Source organism: Pseudorca crassidens, chromosome 2 (assembly GCF_039906515.1).
Source record: "Pseudorca crassidens isolate mPseCra1 chromosome 2, mPseCra1.hap1, whole genome shotgun sequence".
NCBI lineage: Eukaryota > Metazoa > Chordata > Mammalia > Artiodactyla > Delphinidae > Pseudorca > Pseudorca crassidens.
Window position 1 is genome coordinate 134,865,235 of NC_090297.1, and position 18,551 is coordinate 134,883,785.

Here is an 18,551-nt window from a genome sequence, read left to right on the forward strand (position 1 = left end):
AGTTAAAACTAATGTGGGTGGGATGAGACTGAGACATAAAGTAAGTTCTCTTTTCACCCTCTTTTATTAACAGGTCCATGCGGAATCATTGCAGCAGGTGGTTAAATCACAACGGGATGTAACTGAAGTCCTGCAGGAAGCAACTTGTAAAATAGCTGCTCAGCAAACAGAGACTGCTCGCCTGACCACAGATGCAGCACGCCAAATCTGTGAGGTGAGAGCCACTGAGAATGCTTTTCCTTTTAGTTCTTTTTAGTCAGTCTGATTACCTTTGGTCTTAGCAGTCATGGGTTTCTAACATCTAGCGAATGCATACTTTTGATAAGTGACTTTCAATGAGGGCCATACCCTATAGAAATGAGGCATCATTTATTGTAGTGTGTTGTCCATGTGAACGATATAGGGGGCAGAAAAAAGACGCAGAAGAACTCTATATTTTGGCCCCTGAGTAAGCTTTTTAAAAAAATATTAATTTTATTGATGTGTAATTTACAAACAATAAAATATATCCATTTTAAGTATACAGTTTTATGAGTTTTGACAGATATAGGTATCTATATATATTTCTTTATTGTATCTATCTATTCCTCTGAACACCACCATAATCAAGAAATAAAACTTTTAAGAGTATTGGAAATATTCTTTCATGCCCTTTGCAGTCAGTCCCCAATCTTAGTCCCACGGAACCATGGGTCTGTTTTGTATGAAGATGTTTCATTGTTACCCAGAGTGATATTAGTGTCCTTTTTTTTTTATTATACCAAAGATAAAGCCAGAAATAGTTTTACTGCTTTCTCTATATAGGATATCATAATCTATAAAGTTACAGTTTATTTTAGCAGTTACTATTTAGGACTGTTTGTGAAATGATTCTGTTATTAAAAAGCCATGAACCTACTATATGATGGGTACCATGGGGTTGTGCAAATAAGTATAAAGTCTCTTTTCTCAAGAAAATTTTAGATTACAATTAACAGAGATTTCAAAAACACTTCAATTCGTCAAAGCAGTGATTGAATAAATACCAAATGAGTAATACATGGCAATAATGGCTAAGCATAGGGAAGATGTACTTCACATTGTTGGTCAGAAAAGACTTAGATAGGAAGTTCTAATTGAATTGATTCTTGAAGGAAGATTTAATTTTTGGTTTACTGTGGCTTATTTTGGATTTGAAGGTTTTCTGTCTAATAATTCATAGATTGTTATAGCTGGGTGAAACCTTAGAAATCATGTGGTCTAGCTCTATTTTTATAAGGAAGTTGTTGAAACTTAAAGAGTCTAAATGACCTGCCCACAATATTTTACCTAATATGGCAGAATTTGCTTGCTCTCAATCCAGTGATCTTTCTAAGACACTCTGCTCACTCTCAGTTCTTCTGTGATGTTACCTTTTTATATCTACTTTGCCTTGTGTGTGTTCATATTTAGATGGCAGAGTTGACTCGAACTCGTATCTCAGATGCCATCACTGCTTCAGGAGCTCCCCTAGCAACGCTATATGACCACCAGCGGCAGTATGCTCCAGACTTCGTGAAACAACTAAGGACAAGAGCTGAAACAGATAGGTTAATATCCAGTCATTCAGCAAATATGTCATGAGTATCGTGTCCCAGGCACTGTTGTGGGTACTGGAAATACAGTTATGGGCATACAGTCTCGTGGGGAAGAGAGACATTAATCAAATATCCTTTAAGTGAATGAACACTTACAAATTAAGCATTATGAAAGAAAGGAACATATGTCTTTGAGATATACAACAAGGAGTTTGAATAGCAAGGAGGTCAGAGAAGGTTTTCCTGAGGAAGTAAAGCTTATGGTGAGATCTAGTGGATGAAAGGGAGTCAGTGATGTAAAGGAGGTAAGGAATAGGCAGGTCAATACATGCAAAGGTGGAGCAGAGGATGAAGGAAGACCAAAGTGACTGGGGGCAAAGGGCAAAGAGGAGAATGGTAGGAGATGATGCAGGGATCAGATTATGGTAGAACTTTTCAGATCTTATGGATTTTGGAGTTTATTTTAGGAGCAATGTAAAGTCATTGGAGAGTTTTTTAGGCAGGGCTGGGTGATGTCATGTTTATGTGTACTTTTTTAAAATAAATTTATTTTATTTATTTATTTTTGTTTGCGTTGGGTCTTCGTTGCTACACGCTGGCTTTTTTCTAGTTGCGGTGAGTGGGGGCTACTGTTGAGGTGCGTGGGCTTCTCATTGTGGTGGCTTCTCTTGTTGCGGAGCATGGGCTGTAGGAGCGCGGGCTTCAGTAGCTCTGGCACGTGAGCTCAGTAGTTATGACTCAGGGCTCTAGAGTGCAGGCTCAGTAGTTGTGGTGCACGGGCTTAGCTGCTCCGCAGCGTGTGGGATCTTCCCAGATCAGGGCTTGAACCCGTGTCCCCTGCACTGGCAGGCGGATTCCTAACCACTGCACCACCAGGGAAGTCCCATATGTGTATTTTTTTACATCACATTTTGACTGTCTCTAATTCATAGATTTTAATTCTCTATTCACATTCATTGATACTTGGGGTGATTTGTGTTTATTTCTCCTAATAAATAGAAGATATTCTTTAATGTGTTGTACACTTTTCTGTGAGCAAATGCCTTTCTTTCTCAAATACTTTGCAACAGTTATTTCATAATTTCTATTCATTCAATATTTTATCTCATGTTAATATTAAGCAGTACTTAAAAATCTTTCTCTTGTTTGAGACTTTAAATGTTTTAATCAGTTTTTATTTTCTTTGTAGGAAAAGTCAATCTGGTCCACTCTCTCAGAGTAAAGAAGGGACCCTTGACTCCAAGCATCAGAAGTTTTCTCCTTCATATGATAGTTATTCTGAGTCTTCAAGACACAAGAATCGCGATAGAAGGTAAAAAGACTTTGATTTAATAAAGTCTGATAAATGGCTTAGACATTGCTTGTTTTGGATTCCTTAATCTTGTTTCTTTAAGCGAAATAGTGTCTTCCCTTCTGTTCTGGCTTCCCCATTTAATTAGCTGATTTACAAAATAGTTGTTCCATGTAATAATATAGCTACCATTCCTTGACAGTCGACATTGTACAAGTACTGTGTAAGTTGTTCTTCCTGCATTTAATCTTCACAACAATCTTCCAAGACAGATATCCTCTTTTTATAGATAAGGGAACTGAGGCTCATGAAGATGTTAAGAAACTCACCCACAGTCACATAGCTAGCGGCACACCAAGGAATTGAACCATGGTTTGTCTGGCTCCAAAGCATGTTGCTTTGCTGACATCCATATTTTTTGACATTTCTATATGTACTAATTTTTATCATTATGAAAGAAGATTGAATACTTTGTCCTTGTACTTGGCACAAGTATTAACATCTATAATTTTCAATTGTGGTTCTGTCCTTGGATTAAAAGGTTTTAGAGGCCTCTTTCCAGCATTCTTAGAGGTAGGATACCTATATTGTCAAAGTATACTAAAGCCTCAATTTAAAAATTAAATCATGAGACTAAAAAACATGAAGATTAATGTGGGGTAAGTACCAGCAGTTATTAAGTACTTACTCTGTGTCTGGAACTATATGACTTTCATTTAACCTTCACTGACACTTAATTTAGGCCATCATCTGAGTTACTGCAGTGGACTCCTAATAGGTTTCCCTGTCCTGTAACCTTTTCCCACTTCATACATTAACCACATGGCAACCAGAGTGATTTTTCTAAAATTTGCAGCCAATTGGTTACTTACCTGTTTGAAACCTTCAGTGTTTCCTCAGAGCCACTTAGTATAGTGTGAAAGTCCCTTTATTATTAAGTCTTTAGTCTATCTCCAGCCCTGTCACTTGGCATTTCCCCTCTTACCATATTCTACTGGTTCTAACTACTTCCATTTCTCTGAAGAGCCATGCTCTCTTTGTCTCCTGTGCCATTACATATGATGTACCTTCTTTCTGGACCCTCCCCACTCCATTTCATTTAGTTTACTTTTACTTGCCCTTTAAGAATCAGTATTACCCCTCATCTGCTTTAGAGATCCCTTCTGTGTTCTCCCACAGCACTCCGTGTAACTATTACAGCCTTTATCACCTTCTATATTCTCACTCCTTTACTTATCACTTGTAGACTAGACTTGGAGTTCTTTGAGGGCTTCATTTTCATCATCCCCAAAAGAAACCCTGTACCCATTAACAGTCACTTCTTATGTCCTTTTCCAGCCTCTGGTGACAGCTAATCTACCCTCTATTTCTATTTTATATGGATTTTTATCTGTTTTGGACATTTCATATAAATAGCATCATACAATGTGTGGTTCTTTGCTACTGGCTTCTTTGACTTACCATAATGTTTTCAAGGTTTGTCTATCATGTATCAGTACTTTATTCCTTTATATAGCCAAATAATCTACTGCATGTATATACCACAGTTATCCATCAGTTGATGGACATTAGGATTGTTTCCACTTTTTGGCTCTTATGAATGGTGCCACTGTGTACATTCATGTACAAGTTTTTGTGTGGTCATGTGTTTTCGTTTCTCTTGGGTATATACTTAGGAAAAGGATTGCTGGGTCATAATAGTAACTCTGTTTAACATCTTGAAGATATGCCAAACTGTTTTCCAAAACAGCTGCTCCATTTTATATTTTCATCAGGAATATAAAAATTTTCCACATCTTTACCCACACTTGTTGGTAGGCTAATGAAGACTGTGTCATTCTTGTATCCCCAGAGCTTAACGAAATGCCTGGCACATAGTAGGCAATCTACTACATGTTTATTGAGTGAATGGTGTGTAACTGCTAGGTGGAAGAATTGAGATTAACCCCATATCCTACTGACTCCAAAGCACTTGCAGTCTCCTGCATTCTGTCTTTTACCTTATAGCTTTATTATACAGTTTATCCTTTCGAAAACATTTATTAAGCCAGACAAATAATTGCGCAATATTCTGATAAATACTATCGTAGAAATATGCACAAAAAAACAGTATAAACACAGAGACAGACCTTCCTTGGGAGTGGAGAAGGGGTCCACAAACAATTTGCAGAAATGATACTTCAACTGAGTCTTGAATTCATTAGGCAGAGAGGGAAGGAAGGGCATGTCACAAGAGGAAATAGCTTATTCAGAGGATCTCAAAACCTGGCTTATGATTGGCTATATATTTATCTTTAGTGAATGGATAAATTAAGGAAAGCAAAGAGGGAGGAAGGAAAACACTGAACTTGAAAACAAGTTCACTAAGCATTTGGAAATTTGAGGCTTAAAGTCAGGGGAAGGGTGGAGCTAGTGATATAGATTTGAGGCTCATTCCAAATGATAGCAGTTGAAATTATAGAGATGCATAAGATTGTCCAAGGAGAGTATATAGCATAAAGGAGAAAGGAACCAAAACCAAAACCCTAGGAAGCACAGTCATTTTAAGAAAAGGTAGAAAAATTAAAAGGACGCGAAAGAAACACAGGAAAACTTGCTAGGGAGATAGGAAGAGAAGCAGGTGGGAGTAGAGTCAGGGAATATAAGAAAGGAGAACCCTTTTATTTATCATTTAATTTTGATATAATTTCAAGCTTACAACAACTTTGCAAGAATAATATAAAGTTCCCAAATATCTTTCATCCAGGTTACCCTAGTGTTAACACTTTACCACATTTGCTTTAGTGAACTTTTAAAAAAGGAGATAAGAGGTTCATACCTCTGATATTGTAGAAAAAGAAATTATCTATTGGATTTGACAATTAGAGTTTAGGTGGAGTTTACAAGAACCGTTCCAGTAGAGTAGTTGGGAATTGAAGCAGACTGCGATAAATTATGAGGTTTGTAATTTAACAGCAGATAGAAGCCTCTTTTCCCAGTAGATTGATTTTAAAATGAAAGGAAAAAAGGGAGTGATAGCCTGAGAATAGTGGTTCCCCATTATGACTATTTAAAAGTGAAACCTTCCTTTCTTCTACTCATCTTTCCTGAAACAATTTCTTCTCAGACTTATGTCTACGTAGCATTTTTATGTTTCACATCTTTCGTCATTTCATATGTTGATCATAAGGCACATTTCCTTGGCCAGATAAGTTTACTTTGAAGTTATGATCCTTATTTTGTTACCTTTATTTTTTTTCTGGTTTGTTTTCATAATATCCTTAAACAGGAGTAGTAGTGGTAGCAGCCGTCAAGAAAGTCCTTCAGTTCCATCTTGTAAGGAAAATGAGAAGAAACTTCATGGTGAAAAGATGGAGAGTTCTATTGATGAACAGGTCCAGACTGCTGTGGATGATTCTCTACGAAGTGATAGTGTACCATCTCTTCCCGATGAGAAAGGTAACTTTCTTTGCACATGTATGTATAATCATTGTTTGGGGAGGCTTCCAGAACCCTTTGAGATATTTGTGACTGAACTAATTAATATAATTAGGCAAGGTTTTATGTCTGATATTAAATGTATTCAGGTGAAACTGTTTGAAGGCCATACACCATACCAGTAGTAACCTTGCTAATATTTTACATGGTTGTGTGTCATGATTCTGAGGGGAGGCAAGACTAAATCTAGGTGATCATGCATGTGAATGGAATATATACTCAGTACTGAAAAAAATTACTTTTATCCTATTGTAGATGTGTAACGGGATCATAAAAAGGAGAATACATTATTAGAACTTTAAATTTTAAACAATATAATAAGGTACAATTTCTTATAAATGATAACATCAGATATATTAAATAGATTAAAATTCATTACTTTTCCTGGATCATAAATTAAAGCTGTACTCCTATCAAATCATGGGTAGTAAATAATATAGCAAAGAAAACAGAATCTGGCAACAAATGGCACCTTTAAGACATTAAGTTGGTAAATTAATGGCCTCCATTCTAGATTTATTTTTTAAATAACTGGTCATTAAGTAGTGCTTTTGATTGATAGTGTAGAACCGTAGTCTTCAAAGCAGGATAGGCAAGACAGTCTTTGGAGTGTAAGAAGAAAATATTTAAATTAAAAATTTTTTCATCCTTTAAAACTCTTTTCTGTAAATTTTATAGTGACTATAATATAGGGATATAGTAGTCTATAGTTACGGCAGCCCTAGCTGATTAATACAGATGTTGGTACCTAGAAGTTGGGGTGATGCTATAACAATTACTAGAAGTGTGGCAGTTGCTTTGGAACTGGATGACGAGTAAAGGATAGAAGAGTTTTGAGGTTCATGCAAGAAAAAGCCTACACTGCCTTGCAGAGATTGTTGGTCATTAAAGGTGATTCCGATGAAGTCCAATAAAGGTGGAAATGAGGAACATGTTATTGGAAACTGGAAATGAGGAACATGTTATTGGAAACTGGAGGATAGGCAGTCCTTGTTATAAAGTGGCAAAGAACTTGACTGAACTTGTTCTAGTGTTTTGTGGAAAGTGGAAGTTAAAAGTGGTGACCTTGGATATTTAGCTGAGGAGACTGCTAAGTAAAATGTTGAAGGCATAGCCTAGTTTCTTCTTACTGCTTATAGTAAAATGTGAGAGAAGAAATAAACTGAAGGAATTATTAAGCAAAAAGAAACCAGAATTTGAAGATTTGGAAAATTCTCAGCCTATCCATATTGTAAAAAATGAGAAAGTGAGTTCTGGAGAGAACACCAAGGGTGTAACTGGACAGTTACTTCCTAAAGACATTACCCATGGATTTAATCAGCCATCTCAGCATGTTCAGCAGAAGCCAGGCACAGAGATGGGGTTAGACTAGCAGAGACACAGCCAGTTTGGACCAAAGGGCAAGAGACAGGATGAAATATAGGAAAGCTTTCAGACTTCTGGGATTCTGTGGGATGGGACAATAGAGCTATCCAGCTGTGAACACGCCTATCTTTCAAGAAAGCTAAGGTGGCTAGAATTCATGGGGCAACCAAAATCCAAAGAAATTAAAACATTGAAAAACTCGTATGAAGAGGAAAACGGGAAAATCTAGGTCACTTTGGTTTGGCAATGATTTCTTAGGTACAACACCAAAAGTACAATCCATGAAGGAGGAAATTGATAAGGTACACTTTGTTAAAAATTAAAAACTTCTGCTCTGTAAGAGACATTATTAAGAGAATGAAAAGCCACAGACTGTTAGAAAATATTTGTAAATCACATTGGATAAAAGACTTACATCCAGAGTGTATAAAGGACTTTTAAAACTCATCAGGAAAATCAGCAACCCAATTAAAAAATGCGCAAAAGAGCTGAACAGACACACTTCGTTGAAGAAAATATACAAATGGCAGATAGACATGGGAAAGGTCTTCAATATCATATATTTATAGGGAAGTGAAAATTAAAATCTCAACGAGAGGGCTTCCCTGGTGGCGCAGTGGTTGAGAGTCCGCCTGCTGATGCAGGGGACAGGGGTTCGTGCCCCGGTCCGGGAAGATCCCACATGCCGCGGAGCGGCTGGGCCCGTGAGTCATGGCCACTGAGCCTGTGCGTCCGGAGCCCGTGCTCCACAACGGGAGAGGCCACAACAGTGAGAGGCCCGCGAACCGCAAAAAAAAAGAAAAAAAAAAATCTCAATGAGATACTATAACTTGCCTGTTGGAATAGCTAAAATCCAAAATAACAACAAATTGGTGGCAAGGATGCTGAGCAGCAGGAACTTGAATTCATCACTAATGAGAATGCAAAATGGCACAGCGCCGCTGGAAGACATTTACACAGCGTTTTACAATGACCCAGCAATCACATGCCTAGGTATTTGCCCAAGTGATCTGAAAACTTATGTCCACACACAAATCTATATGCAAATATTTGTGGCATTATTATTCATAATTGCTAAAAAAAATTGGAAGCTATTCAGGGCTACTAATTGAATATCTACTGAAAACTGTTATAATGATAAAATCTACTTGCTCCATATTCTTTTATTATAGATTCAACCTCTGTTGCAACAGAATATTCCCTGAAATTTGATGAATCCATGACAGAAGATGAAATAGAAGAAAGATCATTTCGATCTTTACTACCTTCTGAGAGTCATCGCAGATTTAACATGGAAAAGAAAAGAGGCCATCATGATGACTCTGATGAAGAAACTTCCCCAGAAAAGACTACACTGTCCTCTGCCAAGGTGTGTTTCAGTTTACCTGTGGAGATACTTTATAAATAGTTGTGGATGTGTTCTCTCAAAGGTATGAGGAATTATTTTGTACTTGAACTCAGTTGTCAGCTACCAGAATGATTTTCCTGAGATATCAATTTTATGTTATATTTTTGGTATAGATTCTGGCTTTGCTTCCCTTATAAAGTAGCTTACAAATTATTCCTTGGAATGATATGTAAGGCTTTTGAGGATCTGAGCCAAAGTTATGTCTAGCTTTTTCACTTACTTCACCCTTACAACACTGTATTCCATTTAAAAATTTTCATTTATATCTTTCTTCTTATTAAATTGTAAGCCTTTTGAATAACAGGGGCAAATTCGTACCCAGTTTTACACCCCTGGGACAATACCTAGCTTACAGTAGTTGTTTGTTAAAATTTTATTGGGTGAATAAATTAGCAGATGAATGTTACTGGCTTTCACATGCCTTTTTTTTTTGAAGAATGTTCTTTTACGTGGTTGGCAGCCTTTTTATATACATAATTATTTTTATAAGTGCATACCTCTTTTAATGAAGTTAATTAAGTTCCAGAAGGTTTAGATGGTGATAAACACGACATAAACTCTCTAACTCAGGAGCTGAGCATGCCATTCTCAGGAGGACAAGACAGCTTTTCTAAATTTACTATGGAGATGGTTAGACAGTATATGAAAGAAGAGGAAATGAGAGCAGCTCACCAGTCTTCACTCCTGCGTCTCCGTGAAAAGGCCTTGAAGGAGAAAACTAAAGCTGAATTAGCCTGGCTAGAGCATCAGAAAAAGTAAGCTCTTTCAGTGAACATAGTTTTGACTGTTCGATTTCTCCTTTCATGAAAAGGAAGTGCCTTGTTTTCAGTGAACATAGTTTTGACTGTTCGATTTCTCCTTTCATGAAAAGGAAATGCCTTGTTTTTAGAGATGTTTTTGTTTCCTCATCTAATTTAATTTGATCAACCCAGTTTCTCAAGCTAGAAATACAGCAGTCATCCTTGAATCATGTTGCTTTCAAGACATCCTAAACATATAACATTTTCTTTGCATTTCTCTTTTATCACTTAACTGACTCTTATATTGTTATTTTATACTTAATTCCTTTACTATGTTATAAATTTCTCAAAGCTATTTTATCTTTAAAGGACATAGTCTAGGGTTTGCATGTATCATATATCCAATAAAATATTTGTTGGGTTAGGAGTTGCTGCATGCGGCAACTGTTTTCCACATTTGAAAATGCTAAATGGGTTAGAGATTTGTTAGTGGTTGAGAATTCTTGACAGTAGAATAGAAATTCAATCTAATCTTTGTCTCAATGGGAATAATTGCAGACATCTACGAGATAAAGGAGAAGATGATAAAATGCCCCCACTCCGAAAGAAACAACGTGGTTTGCTCTTAAGGTTGCAGCAAGAAAAGGTATGTTAGGAAAAACACTCCTTTAAGAGAACGTAAGGTGACAAGTTAGATTGTGGAATCTATTATTTTGCCTGATCTTTTTCTTACTATCACATTAAAGGAGATTTAGTTGATATTTACCACTGTTGATACCTACTACTATAATTACAGGAGTTGCTTAGTGGCCTATTGTATTTCTCCTAAATTAAGGTTGTGTTTCACTGCTAACTGAATACAATATAGAGTAAGACCTTCTGCCTTCATTTACTATGTAAAATAAAGTTGTGCTTTGATATGCATATTTTTAAAATTAAGATGTTTGTGAGTCTAATTGGATTAATTTTTTAGTTACTGTTTCCCCAAACAGATTTTCAAGACATATGAATTACAAATTGACAAATATTTTGGCTTAATGGACTCAGAAAGACGTGGCATCTGTATCCTGGAGAGGCAGCATGGTGTAGTGGTTAAGAATTCAGGCTCTAGAGTCAGACTGCCTAGATTAAAATCCCAAACCTTCCAATTATTAGTTTTATAATCTTAGAAAGTTACTTAACTTCTCTTTTCCTCAGTTTCCTTATTTATAAACCAAGCATAATAATGATAACATACTTTGTAGGGTTGTTAAGAGGAATAAATGAGTTAATACATATAATAACTTAGAACAAACCTTGGCACAAAGGTAAGTGCTCAATAAATGTTAGTTGTTATTATTTGAATTCCAGCTTCATCTGTTGCAAATGCGTATTCATGGTCAAGTTTAAGTAACTCTCTGAGACTTAGTTTCCTTATCTGTTGGAGTGAGATTTTATTTCATATGGTGGTTGTGAGGATTAAATGAGGTAACATATGTAAAATCTGTTTCACGTTGCCTGGTAAGTATTTAATAGATTCTAGTTTTCTTTTCCTTTATTGACCTGTTTTCAGGTACTAGCTACTGTGTTGGATGATCTGTGAACTTAATCATTTGAGTTATATATTGGAATATTACTTAATATTTTTTTTAAAACTTTGTCCTAAGAGGAACTCCCTGGCAGTCCAGTGGTTAGGACTCGGTGCTTTCAGTGCCGGGGCCCGGGTTCAATCCCTGGTTGGGGAACTAAGATCCCGCAAGCTGCGTGGCACGGCCGAAAAGTAAAAATGAAAAATAAACAAAATTTGTCTTTGATTTTTCAGTAGATTTACTATGATTTGCTTAGGTGTGGTTTCTTTTGCACTGATACTATTTAGAGTTGCAGAGCTTCTTGAATCTGTTTTTTGTAGTATTTCATCAGTTTTTGAAAATTATCTCTTCAGGTGTTGCTTTTGTCCTATTCTCTCATTCCTTTCCTTCAGAAGCTCCAAGTAGACAAACGTTAGACCTTTGGACAATATACCACGTCTCTGTTCTGCTATGTTTTGTTTTTTGTTTTGTTTTTGTTTTGTTTGGGGTTTTTTTTGCAGTTTGTGGGCCTCTCACCATTGTGGCCTCTCCCGTTGCGGAGCACAGGCTCCGGACGCACAGGCTCAGCGGCCATGGCTCACGGGCCCAGCTGCTCCACGGCATGTGGGATCTTCCCGGACCGGGGCACGAACCCGCGTCCCCTGCATCGGCAGGCGGACTCTCAACCACTGCGCCACCAGGGAAGCCCCTGTTTTGTTTTAATGTCATTCTTTAAAACAGTAAAACAACCACGGCAACAACATCATCAACTACAACAAAAAACCACTGTGCTTCTGTTTAGAAAGTTTTTATTGACCTGTCTTTGAATTCGTTATAGCTTCTGCACCGTGATGTGTACTGTTAAATCTATCCAGTGAGTTCTTAATTTGATTTCTTTTTTAGTTCTATAATATCTGTTTCGTTCTTTTTTATAGATTTTAATTCTTGTTGAAATTCTCTACCTTTTCATCTGTTTTTTGACCTTTTTCTGTTACTTTTTGAACACATTATTCATAGTTATTTTAACTTCCTTATCTGCTAACTCTATCATTTGGACATCTTTGTGTCCGCTACTATTGTCTGTTTATATTTTTTATTATCACAGGACCCTTTTTCTTAAGATGCCTAGTAATTTTTTTTATTGAATGCTGGACACTGTGTATAAATAACTGCAAAGGCTCCAGATGATGTTATCTTCCCCTAGAGAGGATTTATCCTTTTCTCTTCTATGCAGTTAGTGTGGTCAGCTGTTCACTTTATTCCACTCAGGGGCTGAGCTGGGTTGGCATTGGGTTGCGGACTTGGTAAACCTCAGTCTAACACTGAGTTGTGACCCCAAAGGGATTTCCGTTGAAAACCAGGTTAACCGTTTTTACCAGCACAAGAGGCTGTTGGGGATTTCTGCTCTGCTGTTGAGAGGTTTCTGGCTTAATTCCTTAGCCTTTTTGCCTATGCTGCTTTAGAATTGGTGGATGTTTTGAGGTGAAGACAGAGTTTGAAGGCTGAAGTCTTAAGACTTAAGTTTAAGACTTAACTGTCTTGGGTCTTCAGTTTTTGTCACTGCAGTTCTCTGTAGCTGGTGGGAGTGTTAACTGGTGTAACGACTTTCAGAGCAGTTTGACTATAACTAGGTAAATTGAAGACACAATTTATGACTCAGCATTTCTATGTGTTGGTAAATATCCTAGAGAAGCTTTTACAGTATATAGGGAGAAGTGGAAACTATTTCTTCAGTAAGAGAATAGCTGAACCAGGGCATATTTCTGCAAGAAAATATAACACTGCAGGAAAAAAGAATGCATTAAAATAAGAACTGTTTAATAATGATAATGTTCTGTATCTCTGCTATCCAATACAGTAGCTACTAGCCACATGTAGCTTTTGTTAAAAAAAATTATTTATTTATTTTGGCTGTGCTGGGTCTTAGTTGTGGCACGCGGGATCTTTTTAGTTGTGGCATGTGAACTCTTAGCGGCGGCATGCATGTGGGATCTCGTTCCCTGACCAGGGATGGAACTCGGCCCCCTGCATTGGGAGCGTGGAGTCTTACCCACTGGACCACTAGGCAAGTCCCCACATGTAGCTTTTGAGTACTTAAAATGTGGCTAGTGCAACCAAGAAACTGAAATTTTAATTTCACTTAAAATTAATCTCAATTTAAATAGCTACATGTAGCTGTTGACTACTGTATTGAACAGGACAGCAGTAGGTCTTATCAAAGATCATAATATTGGGACTATCCTGGCAGTCCAGTGGTTAAGACCCCACGCTTCCACTGCAGGGGGCACAGGTTTGATCCCTGGTTGGGGAACTAAGAATCCCTCATGCCATACAGTGAGGTGAAAAGTTTTTTTAAAAATTATAATATTAGTTATTACAGAAAAACAAGATGCAAAAGAATATGTACAATATGATACCATTCTTGTAAATTTTTAAAAGTCACCAATTAGTAATATATGTTCCATGGAATCACTCATGCATCAAAAGTACACAGCACATGTAGGGATGATATACTTCTGGAGAGGAAAATGGAAAAAGAGATTGGGGTAGAGTTTAGGTTTCTCTCTAATGAATTAATTTTGAAACAGATTTGAAACAAATGTGCAAACTGTTCAATCCCAGTGGTGGGGGTTCGAGTGACTAATTTTTCTGCATGCTATGTTTATAGGAGGCCAGAATGCTTTTTAAGTAAATGTGCAAAAAGTATTCTTTGATCCAACTAGCTGTTACAGACCAGGGTTCTTAGCCTCCTTAATCAGTAGAAATTGATCAGAGGCCAGACAAGAAATTCAGGCAAGGCTTTATTGGGGCCCCTGCTGTAGCAGGGGGGAGTGAGAACAAACAATAGGTTCCCTTGCTTGCTTGCTGCTTTCGGAGGGCTGGCGAGTTGGTTCCTTATGTGGGGTGAGGGTAGGGGTGTGTCCAGGGGTCGGGCGGGAGGGGTGGCGTAGGTGGTTTGCCCACCCCTTAGGTGGTGCTGTGTGCAGGGGACATGTGCAGCACCCTGCTTTTGCTCCAGGCTCTTCAAAAGTGGCAGTTGGTTATTTTGGTTTCTTTGTATCTTTTGGGTCCAGAATTTGCCCTAGCATGTAAGCAGTTATTTTTGGTCCCATATAGTTTCTTTGTATTTATAGCTTAAGGAGAGGTGTCCGGGTGCAAGCTTTGCAGCATTGTAGCAAAGGTTCCCAGGTCCCAGGCCTGTCTCACAGCTACCCCTAGAAAATTGCCCTGTAGGAGTAAAAGCACCAGAGTGTGAGGATGTAGGTACTGAGATACTTACTGCAGTTGTATCAGTAGGGATTATTTTGACATGTAGTGAGATGGCTGTGAGGAATTTGGCCACATATCTTTGCACAGCTGTATCCAACAGGAACATATTTTCCTTATTCTTTTTTTTTTGAGATGAAATTCACATAAAATAACCGTTTTTAAATGAATATACCATTAACCATTTTATTTATTTATTTATTTTTAAAATATTTATTTAGGCTGTGTTGGGTCTTAGTTGCAGCATGTGGGCTTCTTAGTTGCGGCATGCAGGCTCTTAGTTGTAGCATGCATGTGGGATCTAGTTCCCTGACCAGGGATTGAATCCGGGCCTGCTGCATTGGGAGCACGGAGTCCTACCCACTGAACCACCAGGGAAATCCCACCATTAACCATTTTAAAGTGAACAGTTTACTTGTACAACCTTATGGCTTATTCTTAAGAGAGATGCAAACACTTTCCCCTTAGAACCCCTTGAAAAAAATCTTTTCTTTCTTCTAAGCTTGGATTGGGTGAAATTATACATTAATTGGTTTAGAAACTCAGGCCTAAGCTAGTAGCAGTTTTCAAAAGGTGTTCTGTAGAGCTCTGGGGATTCCTGAGACCCTTTCATGGGTCAGGGAGATCAAAACTATTTTCATAAGGATAGTGAGATGTGAATTTGCCCTTTTTTGTGTTGACATTTGCACTAAATGGTGCAAAAACAATGGTGGTAAAACTGCTGGTGCCTTAGCACAGATCAGGGCAGGGGCACGAAACTGCTAGTAGTCATTATATCTTCCACTGCCACATACTTGCAGCGAAAAAAATCTAGTTCTACTAAAGAATGTCCTGATTAAGTAGTAAAAATTATTAATTTTATTGTGTTGACTTCTGAGTACTTGTTGTTTTCATATTCTCCGTGACAGGAATGGGAAGCCCACAATTAAGCACTTTTCCTAGATACCAGAGGAAGGTGATTAACTCATGGGAAAGCATTTGTGTAGTTTGAATTGCAAACTGAGCTAGCCAGATATTTTTCATGGAATACCATTTTTACTCGAAAGAGTTATTCAGAGACAAACTGTGTTTGTTCAGACTAGGGTATTTGACAGTCATTTTCTCAGAAATGAACAAAGTGTGCTTGTCACTTCAAAGAAGGCAACTGACAGTGTTTGTTGCCAATGATAAGGTTCAAACTTTCAAGCAAATGTCAGAATTTTGAAAAATTTCTGTCTACCACCTAATACTAAAGAAGTTTTTTCGAGATCACAGTGATATTAATAAATGTGATTTGGGGGGATTGCATAATGAAATATGTGAACATTTGGAAGATCTGCATAACTGAGTGAACTAAACATTTTCCAAATGAGCAATGCATGGTATTTAAAAAAATCAAGCCACGGAGATGGGGAGGGATAAATTAGTAGTATGGGATTGACAGATACAAACTACTATACATAAAATAGATAAGCAACAAAGATTTACTGTATAGCATAGGGAACTATATTCAATATCTTGTAATAACCTGTAATGGAAAATAAGCTGAAAAAAAAATTAGTGTATAACTGAATCACTTTGCTGTACACCTGAGACTAACACAGTATTATAAATCAACTATGCTTCAATTAAAAAAAAAAACCCAAACCAAAAAAAAAAAAAAAACCAAGCCAGACAGTAAAGAGATGTGCAAACATCTACATACTATTTTCACTAATTTTGTTTGTTTTGAAAATTATAGTTATTTTCTTCAAAATGTGAATAAATGCCATTGTACACTCATGAGAGAATGAGAGTGAAAAGGCAAATAATGTCTTGTCTTAGTATTATGAAGATAGTTTGACCCTGAGAGTCTCCAGAAGAAGAAGCTTCAGGGTCTTTGGACCATACTTCGAGAACTGGTGCTTGAGAGGAATTCATACACGTGCCCAAGTAGACAAAAAGTATAAGGCTGTTGATTATAGTATTGTTTGTAATAGTAGACAACAACCTTATCTAACCATAGAGGTAATAGATACATGAAATCTGTATACCTCCAGTGTAAATTTATGCAGCATTTAGGGGCAAATCAACATGGAGACATATAAAAGCAATGTTTAGTAAATAAAGCAAGATTGAAAAAATATATGTATGATATAACTTATAAAATATTTTAAAACATACAAACCAAACAGTATATATTTTTTTGCAGGTAAGTACAAATATTTGTAGAAGAATTTTAAAAGGATGTATACCATGGAAGGATATATACCATGATAGTGGTTACCTCTAGGGAGTTGGAGCAGGGACTTGTAGACTGGTGTTATCTGTAATCTTTTATTTCTTTATGAAATTAAAGACTAAGAGAAAATATGACAGTATTAACAACTGTTAATTTGGGATTTTGGAATTAGATGTTTATTGTGCACTTTTCTGCATTTTCAGATAGTTTAAAAGATCTCTTTTTAAAATTTAAATAAATTGTAACAAGTTATTAATATCTTTATTATGCTTACTTTATTGACAAGAAAATGGATTACAACAAATTTACGAAAAAAATGGACAGTCTGTTAAATTTTATTATTAACAGTGAAGTGTATCATTTTTTGCCCACTATTAGCAAAAGAAAACAGTAATATTCTGTGTGGAGAGAGTTTGGTGCAATGTAGTCTTAAATGTTTCTGGTGGCATTTTATGTGGAGAAAATTCTTTTCTGAAAGCAATTTTAGAAACTATTCTAAGGGCCATAAAATCATTCATTCTCTTTGACTTGTTTGTCCTACTTTTTGGAATCTCTCCTAAAGAACTAATCCATAGTATGAAACAATTTATAGGCATTAAAGCACTATTCGGAATGGAGTTTAGCAATAGAATAATGATTACATTAATTAGTTTACTTGATATGCAGTTATTAAATAAATGTAAAGACTAAATGGCACTATGGAAAAATATAAAGGGGTATGTTAAGTTTTAAAAAGGGATATGAAATTATCAGTCTGTTGTAATTATAATTGAATTAAGGAATCATGTTAAATTATTTTAGAGTGATGGAGTTATGTGACTTTTTTCTTTCTCCACTGCTTAAAAATTTTTCAGTATTATTTTTATCTTGAAATGCTGTATGTATTTATTTTTGATATATGTGATGATTGGATTTTCTTTTTAAAATATTATTTTGGACTTGTCTCCTCCAAATTTCAATCCCTCGCCTAACTCTTTAAACTTTAGGCAGAAATTAAACGTCTTCAGGAAGCCAATAAGGCAGCTCGGAAGGAAAGACAGCTGATTCTTAAACAGCAGGAGGAGATAGAAAGGATCCGACAGACCACCATAAAACTTCAGGAGAAGTTGAAGTCTGCAGGGGAGAATAAATTGGTAAATTACATGAAATTATTATTAATTTGTTTTCTGCCTCATGTTGCTTGCTAATAACTAACTCTACCTCATCTTCTAATGTGGTGGGTGTGTTCATTCTAGCACTGTGATACAGTAATGCACCAGGATAAAGTTCTATGTATGTGCCTTTATGTAAAGTGAGTCTTTTTTTTACTCTCATGGGATATTCAAGTTTTGAAAGGGACATGTAGGTCATATATTAGTTTAAAAATGTTTTCCATTTATAAATTCAGTTGGGACAGAGAGCCTTGTTTTTGCTTATCAATCCAAATATCAATATCAATATATATTCCTCAGAATTAATGGGAATATATTCAATCCAAATATATTCCTCAGAATTAATGGGAGGAATTAATTATTTTTGCTCTTTACATAATACTTTTGTCAGCTCTCTAATGCCTAATATAATGATACAAGGTTCAAAGGAAATATTCAGACAAAAACAAAATTTGGACCTATTCTGAAATACTGTAAAGTGTCAATATAGTGTTGGAAAACTCAGCCTATATAGCAATACAGTTAAATAAATCTCTTAATATTCACTGC

General features: G+C 36.5%; 1 protein-coding gene across 4 annotated transcripts in view; it reads left to right on the forward strand.

Moving 5' to 3' along the window:
* Positions 1–18,551, forward strand: part of CEP350 (centrosomal protein 350) — a 139,920-nt gene that overhangs the window by 56,609 nt on the left and 64,760 nt on the right. For all 4 annotated transcript variants that reach the window (XM_067728801.1, XM_067728803.1, XM_067728802.1 and 1 more), the window contains 8 exons: positions 74–214; positions 1,432–1,568; positions 2,746–2,868; positions 6,116–6,285; positions 8,862–9,058; positions 9,668–9,852; positions 10,396–10,483; positions 17,838–17,984. In XM_067728801.1, coding sequence (XP_067584902.1) covers positions 74–214; positions 1,432–1,568; positions 2,746–2,868; positions 6,116–6,285; positions 8,862–9,058; positions 9,668–9,852; positions 10,396–10,483; positions 17,838–17,984 — 1,188 coding nt within the window. The remainder of the gene's footprint in view (positions 1–73; positions 215–1,431; positions 1,569–2,745; positions 2,869–6,115; positions 6,286–8,861; positions 9,059–9,667; positions 9,853–10,395; positions 10,484–17,837; positions 17,985–18,551) is intronic.